We start from the raw sequence: 26,626 nt of genomic DNA on the forward strand, positions 1-26,626 counted from the left end.
CCACTTACTTAACAACTTCTTTGTCCGTGTCTGGAACGAAATATATCACTGACTCTGCGTATCAGGGATCCGACCGTTTGTTGGTAGGTTTGTGGAGATATGTGGCATTAGGTGTCTACGCACAGGTCATGTAATTCGCATAAATAACGGGCTACTGATATGCGTACGTGGTGATGGCGCCCGATAAAGACTCAGATGGGTTCCACGAGATTCACATCAGGCGAATTTGGTCGCCGAGACATCAGTTTGAGTTTACGACAATGCTCCTCAAACCTTTGTAACACGGCTCTGGCTCCGAGACACGGACATTTATACTACTGAAACATGACATCGCCATCGGAACGACATCAAGCATGAAGGGATGCAGGTGGTCCGTAGCTGTCAGCGTGTCTTCGATTACTACCACAGATGCCATGGAAGCGCAGGAGAATGTCTCTCATAGCACAACACTGCTCCCACCAGCCTGTGTCCATGGCGAGCTGCACATTTCGAGCCACCGTTCACCTCGATGAGGATATTTGTGGTGACGACCATCGACCTAGTGTACCAAAAATGTGATAGAACCGACACGTTTCCATTGACCGAGAGTCGAACCACGATGGTCCCGTGCCCACTGCAATCATAATTGACGATGTAGTTGGACCAAAAGGTGAATACGTGCGGATGGTCTGCTGAGGAACTCCATGTTCAATGATGTACGATGAACACTGTGCTCCGAAGGACATGTACGTGCACCAGCAGTATGATCTTTCGGCAGAGACGTCACAGATCACGATCTATCCTACTTTATAGAGCAGACAAGCCTCCGAACTCGATGTCCTGTAAAGAGTCATGGACGTCCAACCATTTAGCACCTAGTGGTAGTTTCACTGTTCTTCTACCTCTTTCCGTAGATGCTCCCTGCAGTAGCACCTGAACATTCGACTACCTTCGCCGTTTTCGAGATACTCGTTTACGGGCTCTGCATAATAATAATCTGCCATTTGTCAAAGTCACTTATCTCAATGGATTTCCCCATTTGCAGCCCACGTCTTTGCTAGGGTGATCCCCCGTCCATGTCAGCTCTGCTTGCATACTTCGGTCACCGCATCACATGTCCGAAACGCCACCAGGCAGCATCCAACTTAGCGGTGGGCAGGGGTCACAATGTTTTGGCTTATCAGCGTACTTTATACCCATGATGTTGTTTCCAATGAGAATATACAATAATTTTCTCACCACAAAAATTGACTAGATTGCCATTCTCATCTGTGATATTCAGCTCGAGACTGTCTAATATCTGGACAGTCACTGGCAAATATACTGAATTATTATGAACCTCCGCAATTTTGTAACCTGGTCCCGTTGTAGCAAATAATGCTAATACAGTTTTGATTAACCTGTTGTTTAAGTACTAATTCATCATTAGAATATCACACTCAACACAAACTGTAGTGACCAGCAGTATACCTACTTGTTGATTCGAATCATAAATTTTATCAGTATTATTCTCCACTACGTGACCCCTTGAGAAGACTATTAGCGATGCTGTTGAACCTCTTGGCTAAATCCATTGTTCCTTCTGTTATTTTTCTTTCTGTTTTAAACGAAATAACTTTTACATGAATTGAAACCCTTTTACAAACCGTTTTATGTAGACATTTAAATCATCAATATACTAGAAACCAGGAAGTATTACCACAACTTCACCGCTTCCTAGATGCAGTTTATTGTTCACCTTTGCAACATTAGCTAGGCTTATCTATGTTTCGCGACCTTCTCTGTGTTTGTGCATTCTTTGTTACTTGAGTTATGGTGACAGTTTCTCCTGCTAACGAACCAGTGTCTGACGGTCTGGCAAACGCAGGAATTAGAAACTGAATTATTCCACTAGATGTCTTAGGTACTGGCAGAACCTCAGGCGTTTCAACACATAACATTCACCCTCCTTCCTGCCTCAGTGCACCTTTCCGCACTGCAACTGTTGATTGGCTGCAAACATCCCATAAGTCTTTTTTCTTTTCCTTCACTATACGACAAGCTGCATTCATAATTTCCCAGAAATTTATTCCAGCACCCAATCTAAGTTAAGTAAGCATTGCCTTAGAGACTGTGAATCTAGCAAAATGTTGTCCTGTACCAGTATCCTTTCTTCGATGTATCTGCTTGACTTTATCAACTAATATTCAGCCCGAAATGTGATGATCTTTATTTGCTGAGCCGGCCGGAGTGGCCGTGCGGTTCTAGGCGCTACAGTCTGGAACCGCGTGACCGCTACGGTCGCAGGTTCGAATCCTGCCTCGGGCATGGATGTGTGTGATGTCCTTAGGTTAGTTAGGTTTAAGTAGTTCTAAGTTCTAGCGGACTGATGACCACAGCAGTTAAGTCCCATAGTGCTCAGAGCCAGCCATTTATTTGCTGCCAAACCAATATTTTACTCCTTGCATGTGTTATCTAGTACCTTAATTCCATTATCATCATGTTCTAGACTCTTCTTCAGCTTTGCTCGATGACCACAGAAGTTATATCCAGGGATAAGAAGTAGAACTGGTAGGTTATGGAAAATACCATCGGCACCTCTGCTGATCGCTTTCCCAGCACTCATGTTACGCTACTGTATTGATTCTGCATCTACATCTACATACCTACTCCGCAAGGCACTATGCAGTGCTTGGCGAAGGATACCCTCTACCACTACTAGTTATTTTCCTTCCTGTTCTACTAGAAAACAGAGCGATGGAAAAATGGTTGTCTTTATACCTCCACATGACCCTAATTTCTTCTATCCTTTCTTCATGGACCTTAAGCAAAATGTATGGCAGCAATAGACTCGTCCTGCAGCCAGCTTGAAATGCCGGTTCTCTAAACTTTCTCCATAGCGTTTCCTCCTAAAAAAAGGTATTCCCTGTTCCCATTTAAATTCCCGAAGCATCTTTATAATGTGAGTTTTCATGCTTTCTCGACGGATCTGTTGCAAATACGCTTCTCGGGTGTGCCGCCGGATCGTATTGTGTAACTCGCACTGCAACTGCTAGACGTCATCAGGTGGTGGTAGCTGCTGCTGTCACTGCTGCAAGGCGTGACTGACGATAATCGAGTTTTTTTTTCCTTTATTGATTTTCGATTCTCCCTGAAGGGGTGCGGGCTGGCAGCAACTTATTACGCTGCTCTGCAGCCTACAGACTTTTTAAAACGTAAGAAGAAGATAAGAAACAATAAAAGCAGGCGATAAAACTCTGACTTAAATTGTAAAACGACGGAAAATTGTGGAAAGTTAAAACATAAAGCAAAGGGTTGGCAAAGCGAATAAAATACACAGGAAGCAGACAGGTAACATAGTAGACAGACAATTAAAAACATGGCGACAGTCTGGTTTCTGTTCGCAAGAGATATAAAAATCACACCCAGCCACAGTATGATGTCCGTTCGCAACACTTCGGAAAAGACACACAACACTGAACACTCACTGTAAACACTGCACTAAAATGTCGGCACAAAGAGGACACTCCATAGGCAAGGGCAGATGAGGGAGGTGGACCTGGACAGATGAGGGGGAAAACAAGGAGGGAGGAGAGGAAAAACGAAAGGGGGGGAACCAAAGGAGGGAGAGGACTCATAAGGGGGGGAGGGGCATGGCAGACGCGAGAAGGAATGGGAAAAGGCAGAAGAGGGAAATGCAAAAGGACTCGGGGGAGAGAAGGGGGTGCAGAGAGAGGGTAGGTAGGAAAAAAAGAGGATGCAAGGGGGGAGAGGGAGCCCACGAAAAGGACGGAGGAAAGGAGGGGGGGTGAGGATCAGAGTTGATAGGAGGGATAAATGGAGGGAGAGAGGGCATCATCCGGGAGGGGAGTTGATGGAAGCCACCTTGGGAAAGGAGATAAAGGGGATAGAGATGGAGGGAAGGGGGGACACAACAGTGAAGACGTGGCAGGGGGGGGGGGATAACCGAGCGGCGGCGTCGAAATTTATCATGCCGGGAGCAGGCAATACGCGTGCGCGGGAAGACGCTCGTAGTTGGAGGAAAACGGCGTCCTTGGTGGTGGCCCCTGCTGGGAGCCGCGGAAGGCCCATCCGCGCGTGCGCTATGGGTAATGACTGTACTGCCAGACTCCTCTGCGGTTAAAGGCTGAACTAAATCTCAGTAGAGCGTTGCATCTCGTGCTGAGTCGGAAGTTCTTGTTTTCCCTGTTTTCATTTAATGGCAGCCTGTGCTGTATTCCAGGCCGCGCTTAGCTGGAAACCTGCATCCCTGTTGATAAGATGGTCCGCCGTACGGATATGTATGGCCTCCTTAACAACACATTCCCAGAAAGATGACGCTGGGGATAAAATTTCCGTTTGTTCGTAGAGCATACGATGTCCCGTGTCCAGGCAATGCTCCGCTACCGCTGATTTATCAGGTTGCGCCATGCGTGTATGACGATGGTGTTCGACGCAACGTTCTTGCACGGTCCGGCATGCCTCTCCAATAAAAGATTCGCCACATTGGCATGGGATTTTATACACGCTACGTTTCCTAAGGCCCAGGTCGTCTTTGACCGAGCACAATTAATTGCTCAATTTTGCTGGTGGGCGAAAAACACACTTGATGTCGTGCTTTTTGAGGATCCTTTCTATTCTCGAAGACATGCCGCCAAAATACGGCAAGAACGCTGTCGCAGTGGGTGCCTCCGCATTTCCATTTACATCCCTGTTTCTAGTTTACTTAGAACGGAATGCATGGTGTATCTGCCTAACGGAATAGCCATTCTGTTGGAATACCGTTTTCAGGTGTTGTCGCTGACCAGGTAGACTGTCGGCATCTGAGACTACATGTGCTCTATGCACCAAAGAGCGTAGGACACTGCCACGTTGCGCAGGATGATAACAACTTGAGGCCTGCGTCAAACACCATCGTCATCTTTCTGGGACTGTGTTGTTAAGGAGGCCATACATATCCGTACGGCGGACCATCTTATCAATAGAGATGCAAGTTTTCGACTAAGCGCCGCCTGGAATCCTGCACTGGCTGACATTAAATGAAAACAGGGAAAACAAGAACTTCCGATTCATCACGTGACGCAACGCGCTGCTGAGATTTACACTCCTGGAAATGGAAAAAAGAACACATTTACACCGGTGTGTCAGACCCACCATACTTGCTCCGGACACTGCGAGAGGGCTGTACAAGCAATGATCACACGCACGGCACAGCGGACACACCAGGAACCGCGGTGTTGGCCGTCGAATGGCGCTAGCTGCGCAGCATTTGTGCACCGCCGCAGTCAGTGTCAGCCAGTTTGCCGTGGCGTACGGAGCTCCATCGCAGTCTTTAACACTGGTAGCATGCCGCGACAGCGTGGACGTGAACCGTATGTGCAGTTGACGGACTTTGAGCGAGGGCATATAGTGGGCATGCGGGAGGCCGGGTGGACGTACTGCCGAATTGCTCAACACGTGGGGCGTGAGGTCTCCACAGTACATCGATGTTGTCGCCAGTGGTCGGCGGAAGGTGCACGTGCCCGTCGACCTGGGACCGGACCGCAGCAAAGCACGGATGCACGCCAAGACCGTAGGATCCTACGCAGTGCCGCAGGGGACCGCACCGCCACTTCCCAGCAAATTAGGGACACTGTTGCTCCTGGGGTATCGGCGAGGACCATTCGCAACCGTCTCCATGAAGCTGGGCTACGGTCCCGCACACCGTTAGGCCGTCTTCCGCTCACGCCCCAACATCGTGCAGCCCGCCTCCAGTGGTGTCGCGACAGGCGTGAATGGAGGGACGAATGGAGACGTGTCGTCTTCAGCGATGAGAGTCGCTTCTGCCTTGGTGCCAATGATGGTCGTATGCGTGTTTGGCGCCGTGCAGGTGAGCGCCACAATCAGGACTGCATACGACCGAGGCACACAGGGCCAACACCCGGCATCATGGTGTGGGGAGCGATCTCCTACACTGGCCGTACACCACTGGTGATCGTCGAGGGGACACTGAATAGTGCACTGTACATCCAAACCGTCATCGAACCCATCGTTCTACCATTCCTAGACCGGCAAGGGAACTTGCTGTTCCAACAGGACAATGCACGTCCGCATGTATCCCGTGCCACCCAACGTGCTCTAGAAGGTGTAAGTCAACTACCCTGGCCAGCAAGATCTCCGGATCTGTCCCCCATTGAGCATGTTTGGGACTGGATGAAGCGTCGTCTCACGCGTTCTGCACGTCCAGCACGAACGCTGGTCCAACTGAGGCGCCAGGTGGAAATGGCATGGCAAGCCGTTCCACAGGACTACATCCAGCATCTCTACGATCGTCTCCATGGGAGAATAGCAGCCTGCATTGCTGCGAAAGGTGGATATACACTGTACTAGTGCCGACATTGTGCATGCTCTGTTGCCTGTGTCTATGTGCCTGTGGTTCTGTCAGTGTGATCATGTGATGTATCTGACCCCAGGAATGTGTCAATAAAGTTTCCCCTTCCTGGGACAATGAATTCACGGTGTTCTTATTTCAATTTCCAGGAGTGTAGTTCAGCCTTTAACCGCAGGCCGCACAGCCATTGCCCATAGCGCACGAAAGGATGGGCCTTCCGCGGCTCCCAGTAGGGGGCACCAGGAGCGCTGCTTTCCTCCAACTACCAGCGTCTTCTCGAGCACGCGTATTGCCTGCTCCCGGCATGATAAATTTCGACGCCGCCGCGCGATTCTTATCAGTCGCTCCTTTCTGCAGTGGCATCAGCAGCTACCACCACCTGATGATGTCGAGCAGTTGCAGTGCGAATTACACAATACGATCCGGCGGCAAAACCGAGAAGAGTATTTGCATCTTCATAATAGTTGCATGTTGTTCGAACCTACCACAAACAAATCTAGCAGGTCGCCCCTGAATTGTTTCGATGTCTTCCTTTAATCTGACCTGGAGCAGTACTAAATCTCTATTATGTATCTTCTTCATGTTATTCTCATTGTCGACTCGAAGGCTGAAGTGCAGCGTAAGATGCTGCTGCCAGCCTACCTATGTTTAGGTGTAAAAATTACAATAAAGGGAAAAAAAACAGTACTAAAGAAGAAGTCGCACTAGCGTCCTATATATGATCTCCCATACAAATCAATCACACATTCCCAAAACTCTTTCCACAAACCAGATTTGACTATTCGTCTTCTCTCCCACAGTCCTCTCATACTCGTTCCATTTTATATCACTTTGCAACATTACAGCTAGATATTCGAAAAACATGACTGAGTTTGAGATTTTTGTCTCCTATTGTATAGGAAATTGTTAGCATTCATCCAGCTGTTGTGCTTTAATGGGAAGCCTAGGAGTTTCACTAATGCCTTGCTCCCTCAGCGTCTTATAACCTGCTGTATGAGAAACATATCTGGTTCAGAGTTCTTCTGTAGTTCCCCTGTGTAGCAACTGCAGTTTCTTCACCATAAGTGTCCTTTAATATGTAAGTCCCCAGGACTGTACGCAGTACTTTGAAACCTATACATATTTCCACTGACAAATTCGGCAAGTAAGACTTCTCAAACACTATCTTTTACTTCGAAATAAGCACCAAATCAGACATGCCGACCTTCTGCTTGTGTGGATTCACAATCTTAATAGAACTGTATACTATATTAAGACGACCATAATCATACACATCAATACATTTCATATTAATTGTATGAGGAGTAGTTCCATTACAGTCACCAACAATTTTTGATAGAATATCTAGCAATTTGTAAGTCCTCAAGGATAAAAATGGCATTCTGTTCAACTGTTCAGCAATACTAGCTTTCTAGCCGAGCGGTCTAAGGCGCTGCAGTCATAGACTGTGCGGCTGGTCCCGGCGGAGTTTCGAGTCCTCCCTCGGGCATGGGTGTGTGTGCTTGTCCTTAGGATAATTTAGGTGAAGTAGTGTGTAAGCTTAGGGACTGATGACCTTAGCAGTTAAGTCCCATAAGATTTCACACACACATTTGAACATTCACTACCTTTCAAATTGGAGAATGTTGGTTAGTGGTTTATTCCATATCCTTCCACTAACTCCGCCCGAATAGGCCATGAAGGCTCAACGGTACCGACCGGCCGCCGTGTCATCCTCAGCCTACAGGCGTCACCGGATGCGGATATGGAGGGCCATGTGCTCACACACCGCTCTCCCGGCCGTATATCAGTTTCCGAGACCGGAGCCGCTACTTCTCAATCAAATAGCTCCTCAGTTTGCCTCACAAGGGCTGAGAGCACCCCATTGCCAACAGCGCTTGGTCACCTATCCAAGTACTAGCCCAGCCCGACAGCACTTAACTTCGGTGATCTGACGGGAGTCGGTGTTACCACTGCGGCAAGGCCGTTGGCATATATCCTACCACTACCACTTTGAATTCATATTACAAAATTCACATCCATGGTCGGTTTTAGAGGTTGTCGGCTCACTTACTCATTCCAGTCTGCAGCAGTTGTTCAGTGTCTGCGCAACATCCTTCCTCATACTCACCTTCACAGGCAGATCATGCGAATTGGGAATACGATTCTATAATCATTAAATGTGCCTGAAACCTTTATTTGATCATCATTATTCTCATGTGTCTATGAGATCAGACTGCTATAAATCATCCAGTCAGCGTATTATGACATATCTGTTTGGGAATATTTTACATACTTGCCTGTCGACCTCATGACCAATTGTCTCCATAAATATTACTTCATATATCTTTCTTGACAATCTTACGCGATTGATATGCTTTTGTTGGTGTGATCTGAATTCGTTGCGGCAGCTGATGTGGTGAATAGTCATAGCTGCTCTATAGTTTCGTTAGTGTCATCATAAAATACTCTAAGGAACAAAAAACACTGCACCCCGAAGGAGTTATCTGAATGGGATGGATATTGGAAGGTTCAAATGGCTCTGAGCACTATGGGACTTAACTTCGGAGGTCATCAGTCCCCTAGAACTTAGAATTACCTAAATCTAACTAACCTAAGGACATTACACACATCCATGTCCGAGGCAGGATTCGAACCTGCGACCGTAGCGGTCGCGCAGTTCCAGACTGTAGCGCCTAGAACCGCTCTTCCACCCCGGCCGGCGTTGTTGGAAGATGTGATGCTGATGTACAAACAAGCACATGACTACAATTTCAGAAAAATTGAATGATTTATTCAAGACAAAGAGCTTCACAAACTGAGCAAATCAACAATATGTTGGTACACCTCTCGTCCTTATGCAAGCAGTTATTCAACTTGGCATTGATTGATAAAGTTGTTGGATGTCCTAGAGGGATATCAAGCCAAATTTTGGCCAACTGCTGCTTTAGTTCATGAAAATCCTGAGTTAGTTGGAGGGCCCTGTCCATACTTCTCCAAAAGTTCTCATATGGGGAGAGTCTGGAGACCATGGTGACGAAGGTAAGGTTTGGCAAGCATGAACACAATCAGTAGGAACTCTTTCTGTGTGCAAGTGGGCATTATCTTGCTGAAATGTAAGCCCAGGATCTCTTACCACGAGAGACAATAAAACAAGACATAGAATATCGTTGACACACTGCTCTGCTGTAACGTGCTCTGGATGACAACCAAAGGGGTTCTGTTATGTAGAGAAACAGCACCCAAGATCATCAATGCAGGTTGTCGGGCCATATAATGGACCAAAATTATGATGGTATACTGCCGCTGTCCGACACGGCTCCAGGCACGTTTTTGGCCTGGAATCGTATTGGCTGGTGTAGTGTCCAACTTCGAACTGTACTCCAATGACAAGCGCAGAAGCGTCTGGAGACGCCCTAGACGGAGGTGGGGAATCGATCTGCCTGTCGCCCGCCACACGGACTGACGGCCATGAGTGACGGTTTGGGGTGCCATTTGTTTTCCTAACAAGACTCCTTTGATTTTCATCCACTGTACCTTTACAGCACAGCATTATGTTGACGAAATTCTATGCCGCATCTTGTTGCCCTTCAGGGCAAGGCAACCTGGGCATACATTTTAGCAAGATAATGCCTGCCCACACACAACAAGAGTTGCCATTGCTTCTCTTCATGTTTGCCAAACCCTATGTTGGCCAGCAAGGTCGCCAGATCTCTCCGAAGTTATGAACGCATTGAGCGCTATCGGTAGGGCCAAACAACCAGATCAGGTTTTCAACAATCTAGCATGCCAGTGGAACAGAATTTTTCACGATATCCCTACGAAAGACATCCAACAAATATATTAATCAGTGCCAAACTGAATAACTGTTTGCGTAAGGGCCAGAGGTGGACCAACACATTATTGACTGGCTTAGTTTGCGAAGCTCTATCTCTTGAACAAATCATCCAATTTTTCTAAAATTGTAATCGTTTGTTTATTTGTACATGCACATCAGATTTACGGATGTCACTCAGTTCGTATAATTTCTTCATGGTGTGTATTTTTTCTTCTTTCATATATATACTCCAGAGGTACATTGTTCAGATCCTAATGTGGGATTAATTATATTCCTGCATTTGTTACTGCTTGTGCCTTTCTTTCATCCTTATGAGGTGTTGCTTTCCCTGTGAACATTAGTTACACATGCATATTTCACCATAGGCTTTTATTTTGCTCGGGAGATGTTTCTTGACGCTTGAAATTTTTAGGGATACTAGCTCTAAGAGACCAGGTGAAATTCGTTATTCCCAGCTTCTACTGCGGTTTTCGTTAAACATATAGGGTGATAACCTAACGTATACGGTATCTTCGTGCTGCCCCCACATTGTTCTGTCTAACTCACTATCACTGTGACTGTTAATGAAAACGGTAGTAAATCCTTCTTCCTGCCTGTTTCTTTTCTTCTTCTTCTTCTTCTTCTTCTTCTTCTTCTTTTACACTGCATCCATAGTGTGAGAAAGTCTTTTCAGACTTTCAGCTACTGGTTCAAACGTTTATGATGATGATCTTATCGCAGGTGCCCTAATTTAAAGAATCGTAATTTCCATAAAACAGAATGCAACACTTCAATAACTTTACGCTTTGTGGTCGACAATATTTTGCATACTAAGTTAGTTTTGTCATGGCATGTAACTTATATATATTCTGAGACTATTGGTGGTGAGATGATGCTACTTCCTTAGATATTGTCTGGATCAATCTAAGCACATTCAATATTATTGCATTCACTTCTTCAAGATGATCCTTGCACATCTCATTTTTTCTAGCTGCTGGCTCTTCGATATTTTCCGGTTCCTTTATTTTTGCGTTGGTTGCCTCGATTCTTCTAGGAACATGTTGACGCATGTGTATTGCACTCTCGGAACAAGCTTTCAAAACATAAGCAAATATGTCCAGAATCTAGAGTATACTGATGCTGTTGCATATTGGTTCACTATCCTTTATGAAGAAACTGTCGAATGTTTCGTTTATATCGACCGTCATTCAATTTCCTCACTTTATCAGTAACGAAGTAGCCATATATCACATGATTCCCGTAATCAGCGCATTTGCTAACAAACTGTTTGAACGTCATGTCTGTTCCTACATACGCTTGGTAAATACGTTTTAAATTTTTGCCGTCCTGTTTGAAGGCACTAATAGGTAGGCATTATCGCTTAGCAGCCGCTTTGGAATCCCTGATTTTGTCTGTCTCAAATAAAAGATATCAGCTGTAATATGATGGCGGAAAAAACATTTGCATATCGGATCCTGTTTTTTCCACTACGATGTCATAAAAAGTGAATACACTGTTTGGTTTTCCTTTCTCAGGTGGCGGAATACAGCTGCTTTTTCCGATTTTCTCGCAGGCTATCAGTACGATGCCATTCCAAATTTCCAGTAATACTTGACCTTTGACATGAAGTATGGCTTTTGAAAATGTATACATACGTGCTAGCAGCGAATCCACTCAGTGTATGTTAACAGTGACAGGAAAAGATTAGTCTTCCCACCATCAGGTAGCCTGATAAAGCACATATTTTGTCAGGAAGTGCTGACCCATTCTTCTTCTTCTACCGGTTTCCGGTATCATAGCACGACCAGTTGCCCACTACAAGATCCTTGTAACAATGTTTTTTCGTCTACTCGGTCATGGCGACAACTGCTCATTTACATTAGTACATACGTGTTTGATACAGGAATAAATAACACTCATATAGCACTTAGCTCTTTTATTTACAAAGTCTTACGCATAGCTGGATATGTAACCAAACTTAAATGAGATTGTAGGTCTGTGCCTAAGATCGTGAAAGTTGATTCATGTACTTCCGTCCACAACGATGAACAACATGAGTCGTAGAGTTGAGCTATGGATTCTTCTGATGGGTGTAGAGTTTAGCGAGCTAACTGCAGCAGATTATCCACAATGTCTCATATAATCGATAAACAAACTGCTGCCAACTTGGTCAACACTCTATGTCATGTTGTATTGCACTGCACTGACTCATTACATATTCGAAATCATCTATGAATAATATTACTTTGATATCACTAAATTGAGGGGTATTGAATAGCACAATCGGGTAGAACTTCTGGTTCGATATATCGACACTGACACACTTATAGTCCCTGAGGTTTAAACTAGAGGTTAGATTAAACAGTATTAATTTCACGTCAAGTAGCTGCTGCAACAAAGACTTCACTTCACCTGAAAGGGAAAAAAAAGAATTATTAGGCATATTTGTGTTTCGCCTACATTTTTATACATCGCCATGAATACTAATACTTATACTGCCTCACGGCAGGGAATGTTGACCGAGCGAGGTGGCGCAGGGTTAGCACACTGGACTCGCATTCGGGAGGACGACGGTTCAATCCCGCGTCCGGCCATCCTGATTTAGGTTTTCCGTGATTTCCCTAAATCGCTCCAGGCAAATGCCGGGATGGTACCTTTGAAAGGGCACGGCCGACTTCCTTCCCCGTCCTTCCCTAAGCCGATGATACCGATTACCTCGCAGTTTGGTCTCATCCCTCAAAACAACCCAACCCAACCAAGGGAATGTTGACATACATCTCGGCATTTTTACCCTTGAAGATTGTGTCACAATGGATGAACTATTTATCGATTGCTGTCTGTATACAGGATGTCGCAGAAATGTTGCTGCAAGCTTTGAGTGGTTGTAAAGGGTGTTTGAGGAACAAATTGGGGATAGGAACCCGTTTCCAGAAACGTAATACATTGACGCTACAGGGGGCATACCTTGTTGCCACCGAAATGTGCCACTAGGCCACCCCTTCAGCAGGAAACATGACTTTGGACGCAGACGGATCAATGGCTGAAAATCTCGTATTGTTGTTTGCTATTCACTGATCACGACCGATTGCTACGATCGCCAGTGGAGAAGATGGATCTAGCTGCTGTGTGGAAATGCCTTGTCTCCTATGAATATGATGGTCTTCCACCATGGTGAATAACGGTTTCAGACTTGGGTTTCCATCTAGAATTTATTTTTCTTCTGTATACCGAAAAACACTGGTGATTTTAGACGGTTCAAGGAGAAAAATGAACTGCGTATAGAAACTCGTGTCCAAAGCCTTCATCCACTGAGGCAACAGAGCATTGCATTCCCTTCATAAGATAGAAAGCCTCTCTACGCAGCAGCTAGCTCCATTTTCTCCACTGATGATCGTGACAATTAGTCAGCATTGCAAACCGTTCTGCCTGCGGTCCATCAGCATACAAAGTAACGCTTACTGCCAAAGTGGTGGGCTAACACAGGCGTAGCCGCCTATAACTTCGACGCTCTGTAGCGTCGATGGATGACGGTTTTCGACACAAGTTCCTGTGGCCGATCTGTTCCTCAAGACATCCTCTATTACCCGTCGACGTCTGTCGCAACGTTTCTGGGACACCCTATATACTATTCACGAATTTTTCAAAAAATTAATTGACTAACATCTCCTACCAGTTCATCATCATTAAAATGATTAAGTTTATTGTAACCTTCAGTACCAAATGCGGAACGATGATGCTCATTGCCACATTATATTACATGCTAAGACCACTGAAGGGTCTTTGAATAGTCATTAATTCGCGAAACTGGTGTATCATAGATATTCTGTAACTAATTAACCGCGTATACATCGTCAACGATGCTTATTATGTGGTTTTTTTTAAGTACAGGGAAGTATTCTAGGCGGATTGTGTGTGTACTGTGAAGTGACACGCTGATTTCATGGTTCACGTCTAGCTGAAGACGCAGCTGTGTCTGTTATCGAGAAATGATTACACCACGTGCAGAGTACTGAACAGCGTGCTGAGTGACTAACAAGCACCTAGCCATAGCCCCAGCACCTCAGAGTCAAAGTGTAAGGCAGTGCATTCACACAGCGTGCAGTGCATGGCGTCTACTCGGTGCTATGTTGGCAGGGCAATTAAAGTTATTGTTATTATTATTATTATAACATCACAAGCATTATGCAGTGCGCCCAACATTAGTCATAACTAGCAGTGAAAACACCCTACATCCACCTGATATACTACCGTCATCAGCAAGGCTCTCCCATACTTACAGACAGTTTAGCTGTTGACACTTTATAAATTGCAAGTATGTGTGATGTTATTGATTGCTTTGGTTGAAAATAGAAAGACATTTTTGTACAACATATTTACACTATGTGATCAGAAGTATTCGGACAACCCTGAAAGAAATACGTTTTTCATATTAGGCGCATTGTGCTTCCACCTATTGCCATGTACTTCATATTAGCGACCTCAGTAACCATTGTACATCGTGAGAAAGCAGAATGGGGCTCTCCGTGGAACTCACGGACTTTGAACGTGGTCGGGTGATTGGTTGTAACTTGTGTCATACGTCTGTACGCGAGATTTCCACAGTCCTAAACATCCCTAGGTATACTGTTTGCGATGTGATAGTGAAGTGGAAACGTGAAGGGACAGGTACAGTACAAAAGCGTACAGGCCGATCTCGTCTGTTGATCGACAGAGACCGCCGACAGTTGAAGAGGGTCGTAATGTGTAACAGGCAGACATCTGTCCAGACCATCACACAGGAATTCCAAACTGCAGCAGAATCCGCTGCAAGTACTCTGACAGTTAGGCAGGAAGTGAGGAAACTTGGATTTCATGGTCGAGCGGCTGCTCATGAGCCACACATCACGCCGGTAGATGCCAAATGACGCCTCGCTTGGTGTAAGGAGCGTAAACATTGGACGACTGAACAGTAGGAAAACGTTGTGCGGCGTGACGAATCACGGTACACAATGTGGCGATCTGATGGCAGGGTGTGAATATGGCGAATGCCCGGTGAACGTCATCTGCCAGTGTGTGTAGTGCCAACAGTAAAATTCGGAGGTGGTGGTGTTATGGTGTGATCCTGTTTGTCACGGAGGGGCCTTGTACCACTTGACCTGAATCCTATAGAACACCTTTGGAATGTTTTGGAACGCCAACTTCGTGCCAAGCCTCACCGACTGACATCGATACCTCTCCTCAGTGCAGCACTCCGTGAAGAATGGCTGCTATTCCCCAAGAAACCTTCCAGAACCCGATTGAACGTATACCTGAGAGAGTGGAAGCTGGCCAACACCATATTGAAAATTGGAAATTTGTGGTAAGGTTTTATGGGACCTAACTGCTGAGGTCATCGGTCCCTAAGCGTACGGACTACTTAATGTAACTTAAGCTAAGAACAACACACACACCCATGCCCGAGGGAGGACTCGAACCTCCGACGGAGGGAGCCGCGCGGGCAGTGACAAGACGCCCTTAGACGGCGCGGCTACCCCGCGCGGCCCCATATTGAATTCCAGCATTATCGATGGTGGGCGACACGAACTTGTTAGTGATTTTCAGCCAGGTGTCCGGATAAGTTTGACCACATAGTGTATTTACAAAGCGACAGTTTCACTACCGCTTGTTCTGTAGAGTACAATATTCCCCCTCACTGCTACGCCCGCTTGCAGGTTGTTGCTTCTGCTGCTGTGTTGTGTGGAGCACCACCATATCCCATTACGATGCAGACTGTTGTGGCTCTTGTGACTTGAGGAAAAATTCCATCTCCTGGTTACTTATTGATAGGTCTCTCCAGCAACTGCAGCGAGGGTCCATCCAGGGAATGCATTGCTATTATTTGACACTGCACAACGTGTTACTACTTTTTGCATGGTGGAAGTGTGGGTGGACATTTCAAGAAGGATATACAATTCGAGCAAATGCAACATGGTGTGTTAGTGGACCAGGTCAGGTAATGCATCTTCCTGCCATTGTGCTGCATTGCCATAATTAGTTGAACAATTTTCCATTTGCCTACAGTCACATGCACCTCCATTACCAAGCCTTTCCATTCTTGATGCAGAAAGCTGTAATAGACGTCTATAACAAATAGATTAGTTAAAATCTTTTTCCTCAGCGGAATCAATTCGTCAATTGAACGCATGAGACTGAGATGTACCCACAGACAGCAAATCTAATTATAAAAATTTTAATTGCTCCCGGGATGGGGGACTGACCTTGTGTGCCAGTGTTATGCGTTTACAAATATCATACATATTAGTTACAATAACAATGACTGAAACTCTCGGCAGTGCACTAAGTCGTCAAACTTTTATGTAAAATACATGCAAGCTATTCTCAAGGCGACAGAATTGTAGGTCCTATCAGCTCACAGCTTCCCCGCAACAATCAGTGGTGGCGGTAAAACTTCACCACACGCAAATTAATTGTGTGACGAGTGGGGCATGGTGTTGTAGGCAGTGACAAGGATTTCTTGCAGTTGTCCAGATGTGATTATGTCAGGATTCCAGGAGCGATGATGTCGTAGTCTTACTGTCTTATTGCAATTGTCCACGTGCGGTGACGTCAGAATTCTGGGAATGATGGTGCTGATGTCAGCAACTTTTGGGCAATTATCCTCATCTTTTGCTCACACCAAAGCTTTATAACAGGACATAAGGACTGTCTTTGTGTTTATAAAAGTGCAGATGTGGACAGGTATCAAGGAAGGAACATTGGTGGCCAAAGATTTTATGAGGAGCTTCTTTCTAGAAGGATTTATGAGGAGGGAAGTGCACCTCAGACGAGAAGAAAAGCACTGAAATATTTAGCAATTCGAATGAAGTAAATGGCAAGCGTATGTGTAAGTCTATTCTCACACTATTTTGATCGATTGTGATTTTTAGTCCTCACCAATGCAAGCAGATCAAAGTGACTGTTTATGTTTACGGGTGTCATACTAGCCTGGTAATTTTCTCTGGGTACAAGGAGAGATCCCCAGTGATGCAATCGACTTTTTGAAACCATCTATGCTGTGATGTAGGTTAAAGACCCAAATATTACACCGAGCACCCATTCACCATGATGGGTCCTCGTTTGCTGGTAATCGACGAAAAACAAATTCGGAATTCCGCATGTTGCTCTACAGATTTAAACAAGCGTTGATCCTCACAAATCAGATTGCCTGGATAGCGTAATGGTTAAGGTACGGTCCACACATGAAAAGGGTTGTGGGTTAGAATCGTCATGTGGTTTCATATTTTTATTGTTAAATCTTTATCGTAATGAGTTTGATCATTATTTTTATTGAGTTAATTGGCTTAAGTCTAATTTTTTAGTTGTATTCCTTTGTCTCATCATATTACCCATCGTATAAGCTTTTCAGCTGCTCCCATTTCTTATTCCTGTAATTCTCTTTCGACATGGAATCTTTGTGCGTGCGAATCTAACGCTTATTATTTATCTATCGTAACATTTAAACATTTGAAAATGCCAAACTATCTGTTAAAAGAACTTAAGACGAAACAATCTATTTATATTGGCTGTGAAATAGTGTCGAAAATGTGTTTTTCGTTAAAAGCTGTACTTTTTTTTAGTGGTAATCTTCATACATACAATTGAAGCAGAAATTCGAATCGTACTTTGGACTAAATAACGCAGATGAAATATTAAACAAAAGAAAGGATTAAAGTAAAATGAAATTGAAACTAAATTAGAAAAACCTAGGATAAGAAAACGGAAGAAATTAAATCGAAGCTAATACACAGAAATAATGAAAATAACATGAACGAAGATTCTAAGTGGAAAAAGTGTTATGAAGAAAAATGAGAGCAAATGAAAAAGTTAATACAGTGATTGAAACGACATGTCAAAGAAACAGAAATAAAAGAAATTACAATTAAATGAACAAAAATAATGGTCAAAGTCATTTCAATAAATATTTAAAAATAAAAAATTTCAGATCACCTGATGAGATCCGGAACCACAACCTTTACCATGTGTGGACTGTACCTTAACCATTACGCAACGTAACCTGCTTGTATAACAACAGTTTTTCAAAGCTGGAGAGACCATGCTGAATTTTGAAATTTTTTTCATAGATTACTCGCAAACGAGGGCCCATCAGGGACAATGGCTTCATCCGTGTGTGATACCTGGGACCTTAACCTGCGTTAACCTTTAGATGATTTGAAAAAGTCGATACCACTTCTGGGGTCTTCAGATAGTTACTGAAGGTTTTATATGAAACAGAAAACATAAAAATGGAGTCTCAAGTCCTATCCCTAGGGCCTTACAGATAATTAATTCTTAGTTATATCTACTAACTAGCATTTCTCATCTTCCCATTGGCTAAGACTGCATGATGGAAAGAGAAATGGATTTCATCATTATGAAAACAGGTCTGGGTTCATATCTCGCGATTTTGGTGGTCCAGTGGCCTTGGTTTCGATTTTTAAAACTTTCTCAAGAGCACTCGAGATGAATGGCGGTATGATTTCCACCGAAGACCCTAGCAGGCTCAGCTTATATCAGACCATTATTAACTACTCGAATTTTAGTGTAATCTTGATTCCAATGGAAATATTACTGGGGGTGTTTCGTGTAAGACATAAAATCTGTACCCAGCGGCCTAGACTTTGTTCACATCATATATTTCAGCAGTTCCCGAGGCACTGTATGGGGCGCATCAGCTTTAGACGAAATGGACGAGATAACTGCGCCTTTTTAAAATAGCCTTAGAACATAGTTGTGCCACTTGATGAAAGTCAATGCAAGAGCATGCTCCATCAGTTTGCCTGTGACTGTGTTATATAGTTCCTATAATCAAAAACGCACCAGCGGAAAGTGCTAAATGCCTCAACTATTTCCTCGAACTTCTTTCCAGTGTCACACCTAACTCGTCCTTTGTATTAAAATTGAAATCCCAGTAGCGAAGTTCAACGATACGCTGTCTCCCTAGGATTTTTTCCCACACAAAGTCGGGCAAAGTGCTTACAATGTACGCTGAAAGCCTTGCATATCTCAACGTATCTCATGACTGCACTTGTTTTTCAGTATGTGCCTAGAAATGTGGTTGCGATTCTTGTAATGAATATATTCAGTTTGCATTTGCAGCCATTGTCAGCTAGTAAATCATACTTTGAAACAATTTGAGTACATGTTTTAGATACATCTGCACACGTAGATACTTCCTGAACCGCTCCTCTCTGATCATTTTGTTAGTTTACAACTCCACGTCAGGAGCCTGATAGGTACAGTTATAATCTTAATGTCTTACAATAATTAGAATGGGTACAATAATGTGAATGAGTTTGTGAATTTATTCATTATCAGCTTTGTCTGTCCCGCTCAAAAAATTTACAATCGTGTCGCCACTGCCCTTGTTTCGCACAACTTAGTGAAGTAGGTTCTTGTAATTCAACACCACACGAATTTCGGACATCACCACCACATTCGTAGCAAGCACCATTCCACAGTTCACCACCCGTGCTGTACAACACTTGAGAAACTGGACGTTGTCAGGGTACTTAATTATAGCTGTGCCCCAGACTTCATGCATGCAGAGTATATTTTCGACTTATAAAGTTGCTTCATATGATAGGCGCAAAGTAGTATGATTGGGGACATGAGCGAAAAGCTTGTTTGCACCACTAACTCAGAAGCGAGTCCTCAGTCTTTTAGCTATTCAGAAAGACTTTACTGTTCTCTAGGCCTTCTTATTCATAATCAAAATGAAATAAAAATGTAAAGAATAGGCTTCCAAATCACAAAGAAAACATAATAAATGCGTTTTCCCAGCAAATATTATAAGTAAAACCTATTAAAAGAAGTAAAGCAATGTCGTTAAGTTTTTAAGGGACTGGTTTGTGAACCCAGGGAGAAATCTTGAAAACTTTGTCGGTTTTGTAAATAATGTAGTTCAAAAAATAAGACTTGTAAGCCTTGTACTGCTTAGCATCTTTTAACCGATATAACGGAACAATGTGATCTAAGAGCCACAGGTTGTAGTTCTATACTTTTTTATGAATTACATTTTTGTTTGCAGGTAAAATAAAGCATATTAATTATTTGTGTACAGCATAGGTAAATATATCTCAAAATAAAGACAAAGTACGGGCTTGTTTTTTCCCTGGATGTTTCTTACACTATTATGTTAAAGCAGATTTTCAAACAGATGTTGTCATAAGTTATGGTTCAAGAAACTTTTTAATGAAAATAAAAAATTTCAATAATGAATTCGTAGTTTTGCTTTAAAAAATCTTTAGTTTTCAAATATAAGTCATAAGAGTTGTCTGCATTTTAGTTAAGTATGTTCCAAGACAGTACACAAAATTTTAGCTCTCTATCTTCAATAGTTTTTAACCAGTGTGTACCAGAACATTAAAAAAATTGGACTTCTGGGAAATTCAAGTTAAAGTTAAATCTCGATTCTCTACTTACTCTGAATAACACTAACGCATCCTAAGTCCATACTCATACTCACCTTGCTCTCCCTCCCTTTTCTTCTTAGGACATTTCCTTCTTACCCTTGCTTCTTTCGTGGTTTCTAGCACTGATTCCTCTGCCTTTGAAGACTCTCCTGCTGATAGCGGCAGTTAAAGTTCTTTGCATATTTAGTCCACAAGGCATTCCCATCAATTCCATAACCTTGAACTTTGATAAGTTCAAGGTTCACTGAAATATAGCAGAGCATCCAGCACACCTGTTTTCAAAGTATTTGGTCCTACCAGAACAGTGTGGGTATCCGTTCTGTAATCTCCCCCTCCTCCCTCTTCCTTCTTCCATCACTCGTTCACATTAAATAATACCCACTCCAAGTAATTAATAAGCGAACTCTTTTATGAAGATTTTTTCTTAACAAAAGATTTCCTACTAGTTTTCGTTACATTATTAATTTCTATTATTATTTCATAAATGAATCCAGAAATAAAAATAATAGACAGAACATGATTGCGTAAAAATAGAAATTTTAAGTGTAAAAATAATTCGTAATTTCAAATATTTCTAAAAAAATTATTTTAACTGTACATTCAGAACTAGTAATCATCGATTATAACATAGAAACTAAAATATTTTATAAAGTAATTCCTTTTCATAACTTTTAGATTTATATGAAAATTTGCAATAAAGTGAATGAGATAATATCAACCAGTCCAAAATTCGAAATATAATACTGGTATCGACAATTACTGTCGAGGAAAAGTAATGCTAGAGGAGGATGTCCCGTTACAGTTCACATAGACAGTTATTAAAACTTTCATTTGGCTATTGAGCCTTACTGCGTATAATCTTATGTCACTAAGACATTAGAGACTAAAAATTCATAAAAAAAAACGAGTGAGAACAATCTTCTGTTTCTAACAGAGCTGTCAGTGTTACATGGAGGTGTCGTCATGTGGCATAACTTTTAAATTCCTCTAATTTTTGGGATTTTAGCGGTACACTTTCTCTTGTTCAGAAAACTATAGAGAATTTTTCATGACAGAAATATCAAAATTCGATTTTTGACACTTATTCGCATACTAGGTGGTTCACTTAGTACATAAAGTGAAATCAGTGGCCTGTATATTCTAGCCAAGTAAATTCAATGATAGTTCGTATTCATAAAGATAATATTGTACTACTTAATTCTGTCATTGACGTAAACTTCTGAAAACACATCTGTCACTGAGTTAATCTGCTGGTTTTTAGTTTACTACGAAACTAGCAGCATCATCTATGGCCCTTTGGTGTACTAAGCCATGACGATTAAATGTCCAAAATACTAAGCTGAGTAGACGATTTTAGATAAAACTTGAAATTAGGATATATTTTTTTCTTTCTCTTAGTTTGATGAAATAAAGCTTATCTGTTGCCCCAAACTACACTCAAGTTACCTATGAAGACCCCCATGAAAATTATTCCAGCAGTTTTGGAGATAACTGTGTTCAAACAGACAGACAGGCATGACAGTTTTACAGTTTTATTAGTAGTATAGGTATAGAAGAGAGATAATAATTACCGTTTTATTATTACTATTACTACAGGTGTTACTCTAAGCATCTTTTTCTGTTCCTGCAGGTTTTGACTTCGAAAGTAACAACTCAGAGCCCAAAGAATTCTTCGAGTGCATTGATCAGTTGGCCCTAGCATTCAGCAGTCGGTATGTAAAAGTGATGAATAAACCACTACTTTTCTTACCGCTATAGATTCGAAAATATAATAATCCTCGATTTTATATTTTGATGTTGTAAGTTGATGTTGAAGAAGCCTACAGCTGGTGCTACGTTACAGGGTTTCCGAATATCTAATGGGGGACCTGGATGCTCCAGGTGCCTCACCTGCAAATCGGAGTCTTAGCAGAGCAAAGGTACGGTAGTCTGTGAAACATGTCACTGTTTTCACCACTGTAGTTGCACTGGTGCTATTTATGAGCATGTATAGCTGCTTTCAAACACACTTTCGCATAGTATCGTAATATGTACTTCATAATCTATAACTTAACTGAAATGTTTCGTGCTTTCCTTGTGAGGATTTAGTGCGACAAGGGCTTTCGCAGTACCACACAGACACTATAATATGTGACTTCAAAGAAATAATAATCTCAATAAGAACGATTATAATGACTTTCATGCCCAATATCTTCGTATTCAGTCTGTATCGACTTTGCTATTTTGTCAAAATCTGGCATTTTGAGCCCGTGGCTGTGTACAAAGTATAGGTTGACCCTTACACAGAAGATTACAGCAACCAGCCACTTTTTATTTTACAATGCTATTTATTTATTTAAACAGCGCCGTTAAAGTTCTGAACCGATAGGTTCATCTTCAGATTACACTGAAGATTACAGCAACCAGCTACGTTTTATTTTATAATGCTATTTATTTATTTAAACAGCGCCATTAAAGTTCTGAACCGATATGTTCATCTTCAGACGGCTATTTCACGTATTACATTACAATTCATGTTTTGTATCCCCACTTGAAGAAACTTCCTTGCGGTGGTGGTGCCTCACAACCAAAACATTGTAAAAAGTGGCTGGTTGCTGTAATCTTCAGTATAAGAGTCAACCTGTATACTGTATCGACTTTTCAAGGACCTTACAGCGCATTTCATCCTTCAGAAATATTTAGTATTACATAGCATTTTTTCCGCTATGTAAATAATTTAAGTGACAATCTGACCAGCCCTCTTCATCTATTTCCAGACGATGCAATCCTCTGTTGTTTTGACTCCAAGCAATAAAAAAATTGAGTTCCTCCACCAGAGAACTAAGAGAATTCCTTCAATTTATTTTACTTAATAAATGACACTTATTTAAAGACTGGCTAATCTTAAATCATATTCTTAGACATATGAACAAATTTCTTGGATGAGTTTCATGTGTTTGTCTATTTTATGTGTGTGACAAGTTCCTACCTCGAAAATGTCAGCCACTGGCATTTTAACATCAGAATCAGTAACTTTTTACGCACGAATGGAATATCTTGTAAAAGCTTGTAATATGTGTTAATCACTTTCATTTTGTTTATTTTTAATCAAAACTAGTAAAGCATATTTCTGGTCATTTGTTTGAGTAATTGGTAAATTAGTTTTCTAAAGAGGGTCAATACATGTGCAATCGATTTTTCACTCTGCGGTGGAGAATGCACTGTTTTGAAACTTTCAGGCAGATTAAAACTATCTGCCACATCGGAACTCCATGCCAGAACATTGACTTCTGTGGCGAATATTCTTACCAATTGAGCTTACCAATGACACGCCCTTATAGCTTTACTTCTGCTGATATCTGCCAGTATATTCATATAATGGCACCAGGGATTTTGGACTCTATATTTGACAAAACCAATTTGTAGAAACTTTGTCCAATAAATAACCTTATGTTACCATGTTCTAAGAATAGTTTATACTCTGAACTTACGTTAGTAATGTTGAGAAAAATCTAATAATTGTAGTCAGTTGATGAAACTTTTGAGAAATATTTATTAATGGAATTGTAAATATATTAGGAGTGATTAGTAGCAAAAGAGTCGGGAATTTATCAGCAGAAATGAGTGCTATGCTGAAATAATGTCAGTTTCTACGCGCAAATTTTGTGCTTAAAGAAATTGAAAGTATCACCCTTCGGATTACTGAAAATAAGTTTCTTGCAGCCATAATATCATAGGTGTATAGTAAACACTTCGATCAATAACATATTATTTAACGAAACTTCCTGGCAGATTAAAACTGTATGCCGGCCCGAGACTCGAAATCGGGGCCCCTGCCTTTCGCGGGCAAGCGCTCTACCAACTGAGCTACCCAAGCACGAATCACGCCCCGTCCTCACAGCCTTAATTCCGCCAGTACCTCGTCTCCCACTTTCCCAACTTCACAGAAGCTTTCCTGCGAACATATTATTTAGTTTGAAGATTAGACATTTTAATGAAACGGTTCCCACTGATGCAGTTATATCACATGCTGATAAGTGCTTAACACAATGTGCGGTCATTGTAGGCTATCTACAATGATCGTACATTGTGTTAAGTGAGGGAACCCAGCAGAGGGATGCCAGTGATCCCTCTTGTCGCCTAACCGCATGGATTTTCTTAGACGTTCGTAAGTTCTTCTGGATAGCACACTGGACTCGCATTCGGGAGGACGACGGTTCAATCCCGTCTCCGGCCATCCTGATTTAGGTTTTCCGTGATTTCCCTAAATCGCTTCAGGCAAATGCCGGGATGGTTCCTTTGAAAGGGCACGGCCGATTTCCTTCCCCATCCTTCCCTCACCTGAGCTTGCGCTCCGTCTCTAATGACCTCGTTGTCGACGGGACGTTAAACACTAATATCCCCCCCCCCTCCCCTCCTTCTGGATAGCACGACCCGATATATCTTCCATTAGATAAGTAAGATAAGATAGGGCTACATCGAGGTTGCCAGCATCAGCAATATTCATTTGTCAGTTGTTTCAAGGTTGCTTGCACCATCCCTATGATCGTGTCTATGAACAATTACAAGATCTTACTGTAACTAGATGAGGCTGCAATTTTAAAAAATTCAGAAATCTGGTTTCCAACACATCCAGCCCCTATGAAAATCAATGACAGTTACTAAATCAGACACAAGCGTCCCAAGATTAATAAAACATTGTTGTAACTAGGTGTCAACAGAGTAAAATGTCATGTCGAAACCATAATCAAGATTAAATCCGAAGGCATTGTCATCAGTCAAGTACAACACTTAGCACTGAAAGCATGTTTATTATTAACACCAATGTACTGGGAGAAAATATTTGACGTAGTCGATGGAGAATGCAGCTTTTATACAGACATCGAACGTTCCAGGACATAGAAAAGCAGCATATTTTGAGAACCTTCCAGAAATGATAAATACTGAATAAAAATTGCAGGTGGCTGGGTTTGAACTGACGACCCGCAGCAAGCCGAACATGGACTTTGACCACTATGTCACACTGCATGCGTAACAACTCACAGTTTTACTTCCTATCCTGGGAAAACATCGATCCACTGTTTAAGTCCTCATTGGTGTCCACTACCGCACCCTGGATCTAGATATTATCGATGCTCCTCTGTATGGTGGTATTGGTGCATTCTTGTGTTCTGGCCGTATTGTTACATCCTGAGCAGCGTAGGTAGCTCATCCCACGAAACTTTGCAATCGTCGAATGCATCTTCAGTTTCCTTGAACCTCCCATAGTCGACCTCCTCCTCTGGACGGAGGTAGGTGTGTCTCTACCAGCCAGTGATTGGCGCCCACCATCAAAAGTCATCATATGGAGTGCTCTGTGCCTCAGTGTGATGTATCTTACAAGGAACGTATTTCCACAGCTTTGACAGTTGTCATAGCTTTAATGAAGGCATAGCAGGCGATGTAGAAATTGCAGACTATTGTCGATCGATTCCCTTCTGTTGGCCTTAGGAACCTCTGCCAGAGCTAGACTCCATTTCAGTGGAATGACACTCTGGCAGGTGGAATTTCCACTAAATGCCCTGGAGGTAATTTTAGCACATGCCTCCATTGTTGGCATTCCTTATCGTTGCTGAAATACTATCTAATGGATAGAGACCTGACCAGTGACACCTTTGTCAGATTCTGTCTACAGTCTTCATAAATCCAAGGTAAACACATCTCAGAGTGCGGAAATACTTCAAGATGGCTGGCCATAGATAAGCTGGGATGATCAAGAACCATCCCTCCCCCTCCCAATTATATCATAGTTCCTTATACAGTATTATGTTTATTAATCGAAATTCTCCTTCGATCAGTACCTTATTCTTCAAGGTTTCTATGGCTCTCATCAGTGCTCGATCTTTCCTCTGTTCAGCAGCGATGCTGTTCAATGCAGTGATGACTGAGATATCATATGTGCTGCTGTATTCTGCAAAAGAATCGTTGACAGGCAGTCCTTGTGTTGTGTCAGTTTTTGTATACCACTGTGCTGTTGCAGCCTCAATGTTCATCTTGTCAGTCCACCTGTCGGATACGTCAAGCTAATCAGCCAGCATAGATAATAGAGGTTCT

The 26,626-nt window shown here is 42.6% G+C and overlaps 1 protein-coding gene across 1 annotated transcript in view; it reads left to right on the forward strand.

Moving 5' to 3' along the window:
- The window catches only part of LOC126184045 (rho GTPase-activating protein 45-like), a 636,308-nt gene that overhangs the window by 442,983 nt on the left and 166,699 nt on the right, over window positions 1–26,626 (forward strand). The window contains exons 5-6 of the mRNA XM_049926404.1: window positions 22,185–22,266; window positions 22,398–22,473. Coding sequence (XP_049782361.1) covers window positions 22,185–22,266; window positions 22,398–22,473 — 158 coding nt within the window. The remainder of the gene's footprint in view (window positions 1–22,184; window positions 22,267–22,397; window positions 22,474–26,626) is intronic.

This window comes from Schistocerca cancellata, chromosome 4, assembly GCF_023864275.1.
Source record: "Schistocerca cancellata isolate TAMUIC-IGC-003103 chromosome 4, iqSchCanc2.1, whole genome shotgun sequence".
NCBI lineage: Eukaryota > Metazoa > Arthropoda > Insecta > Orthoptera > Acrididae > Schistocerca > Schistocerca cancellata.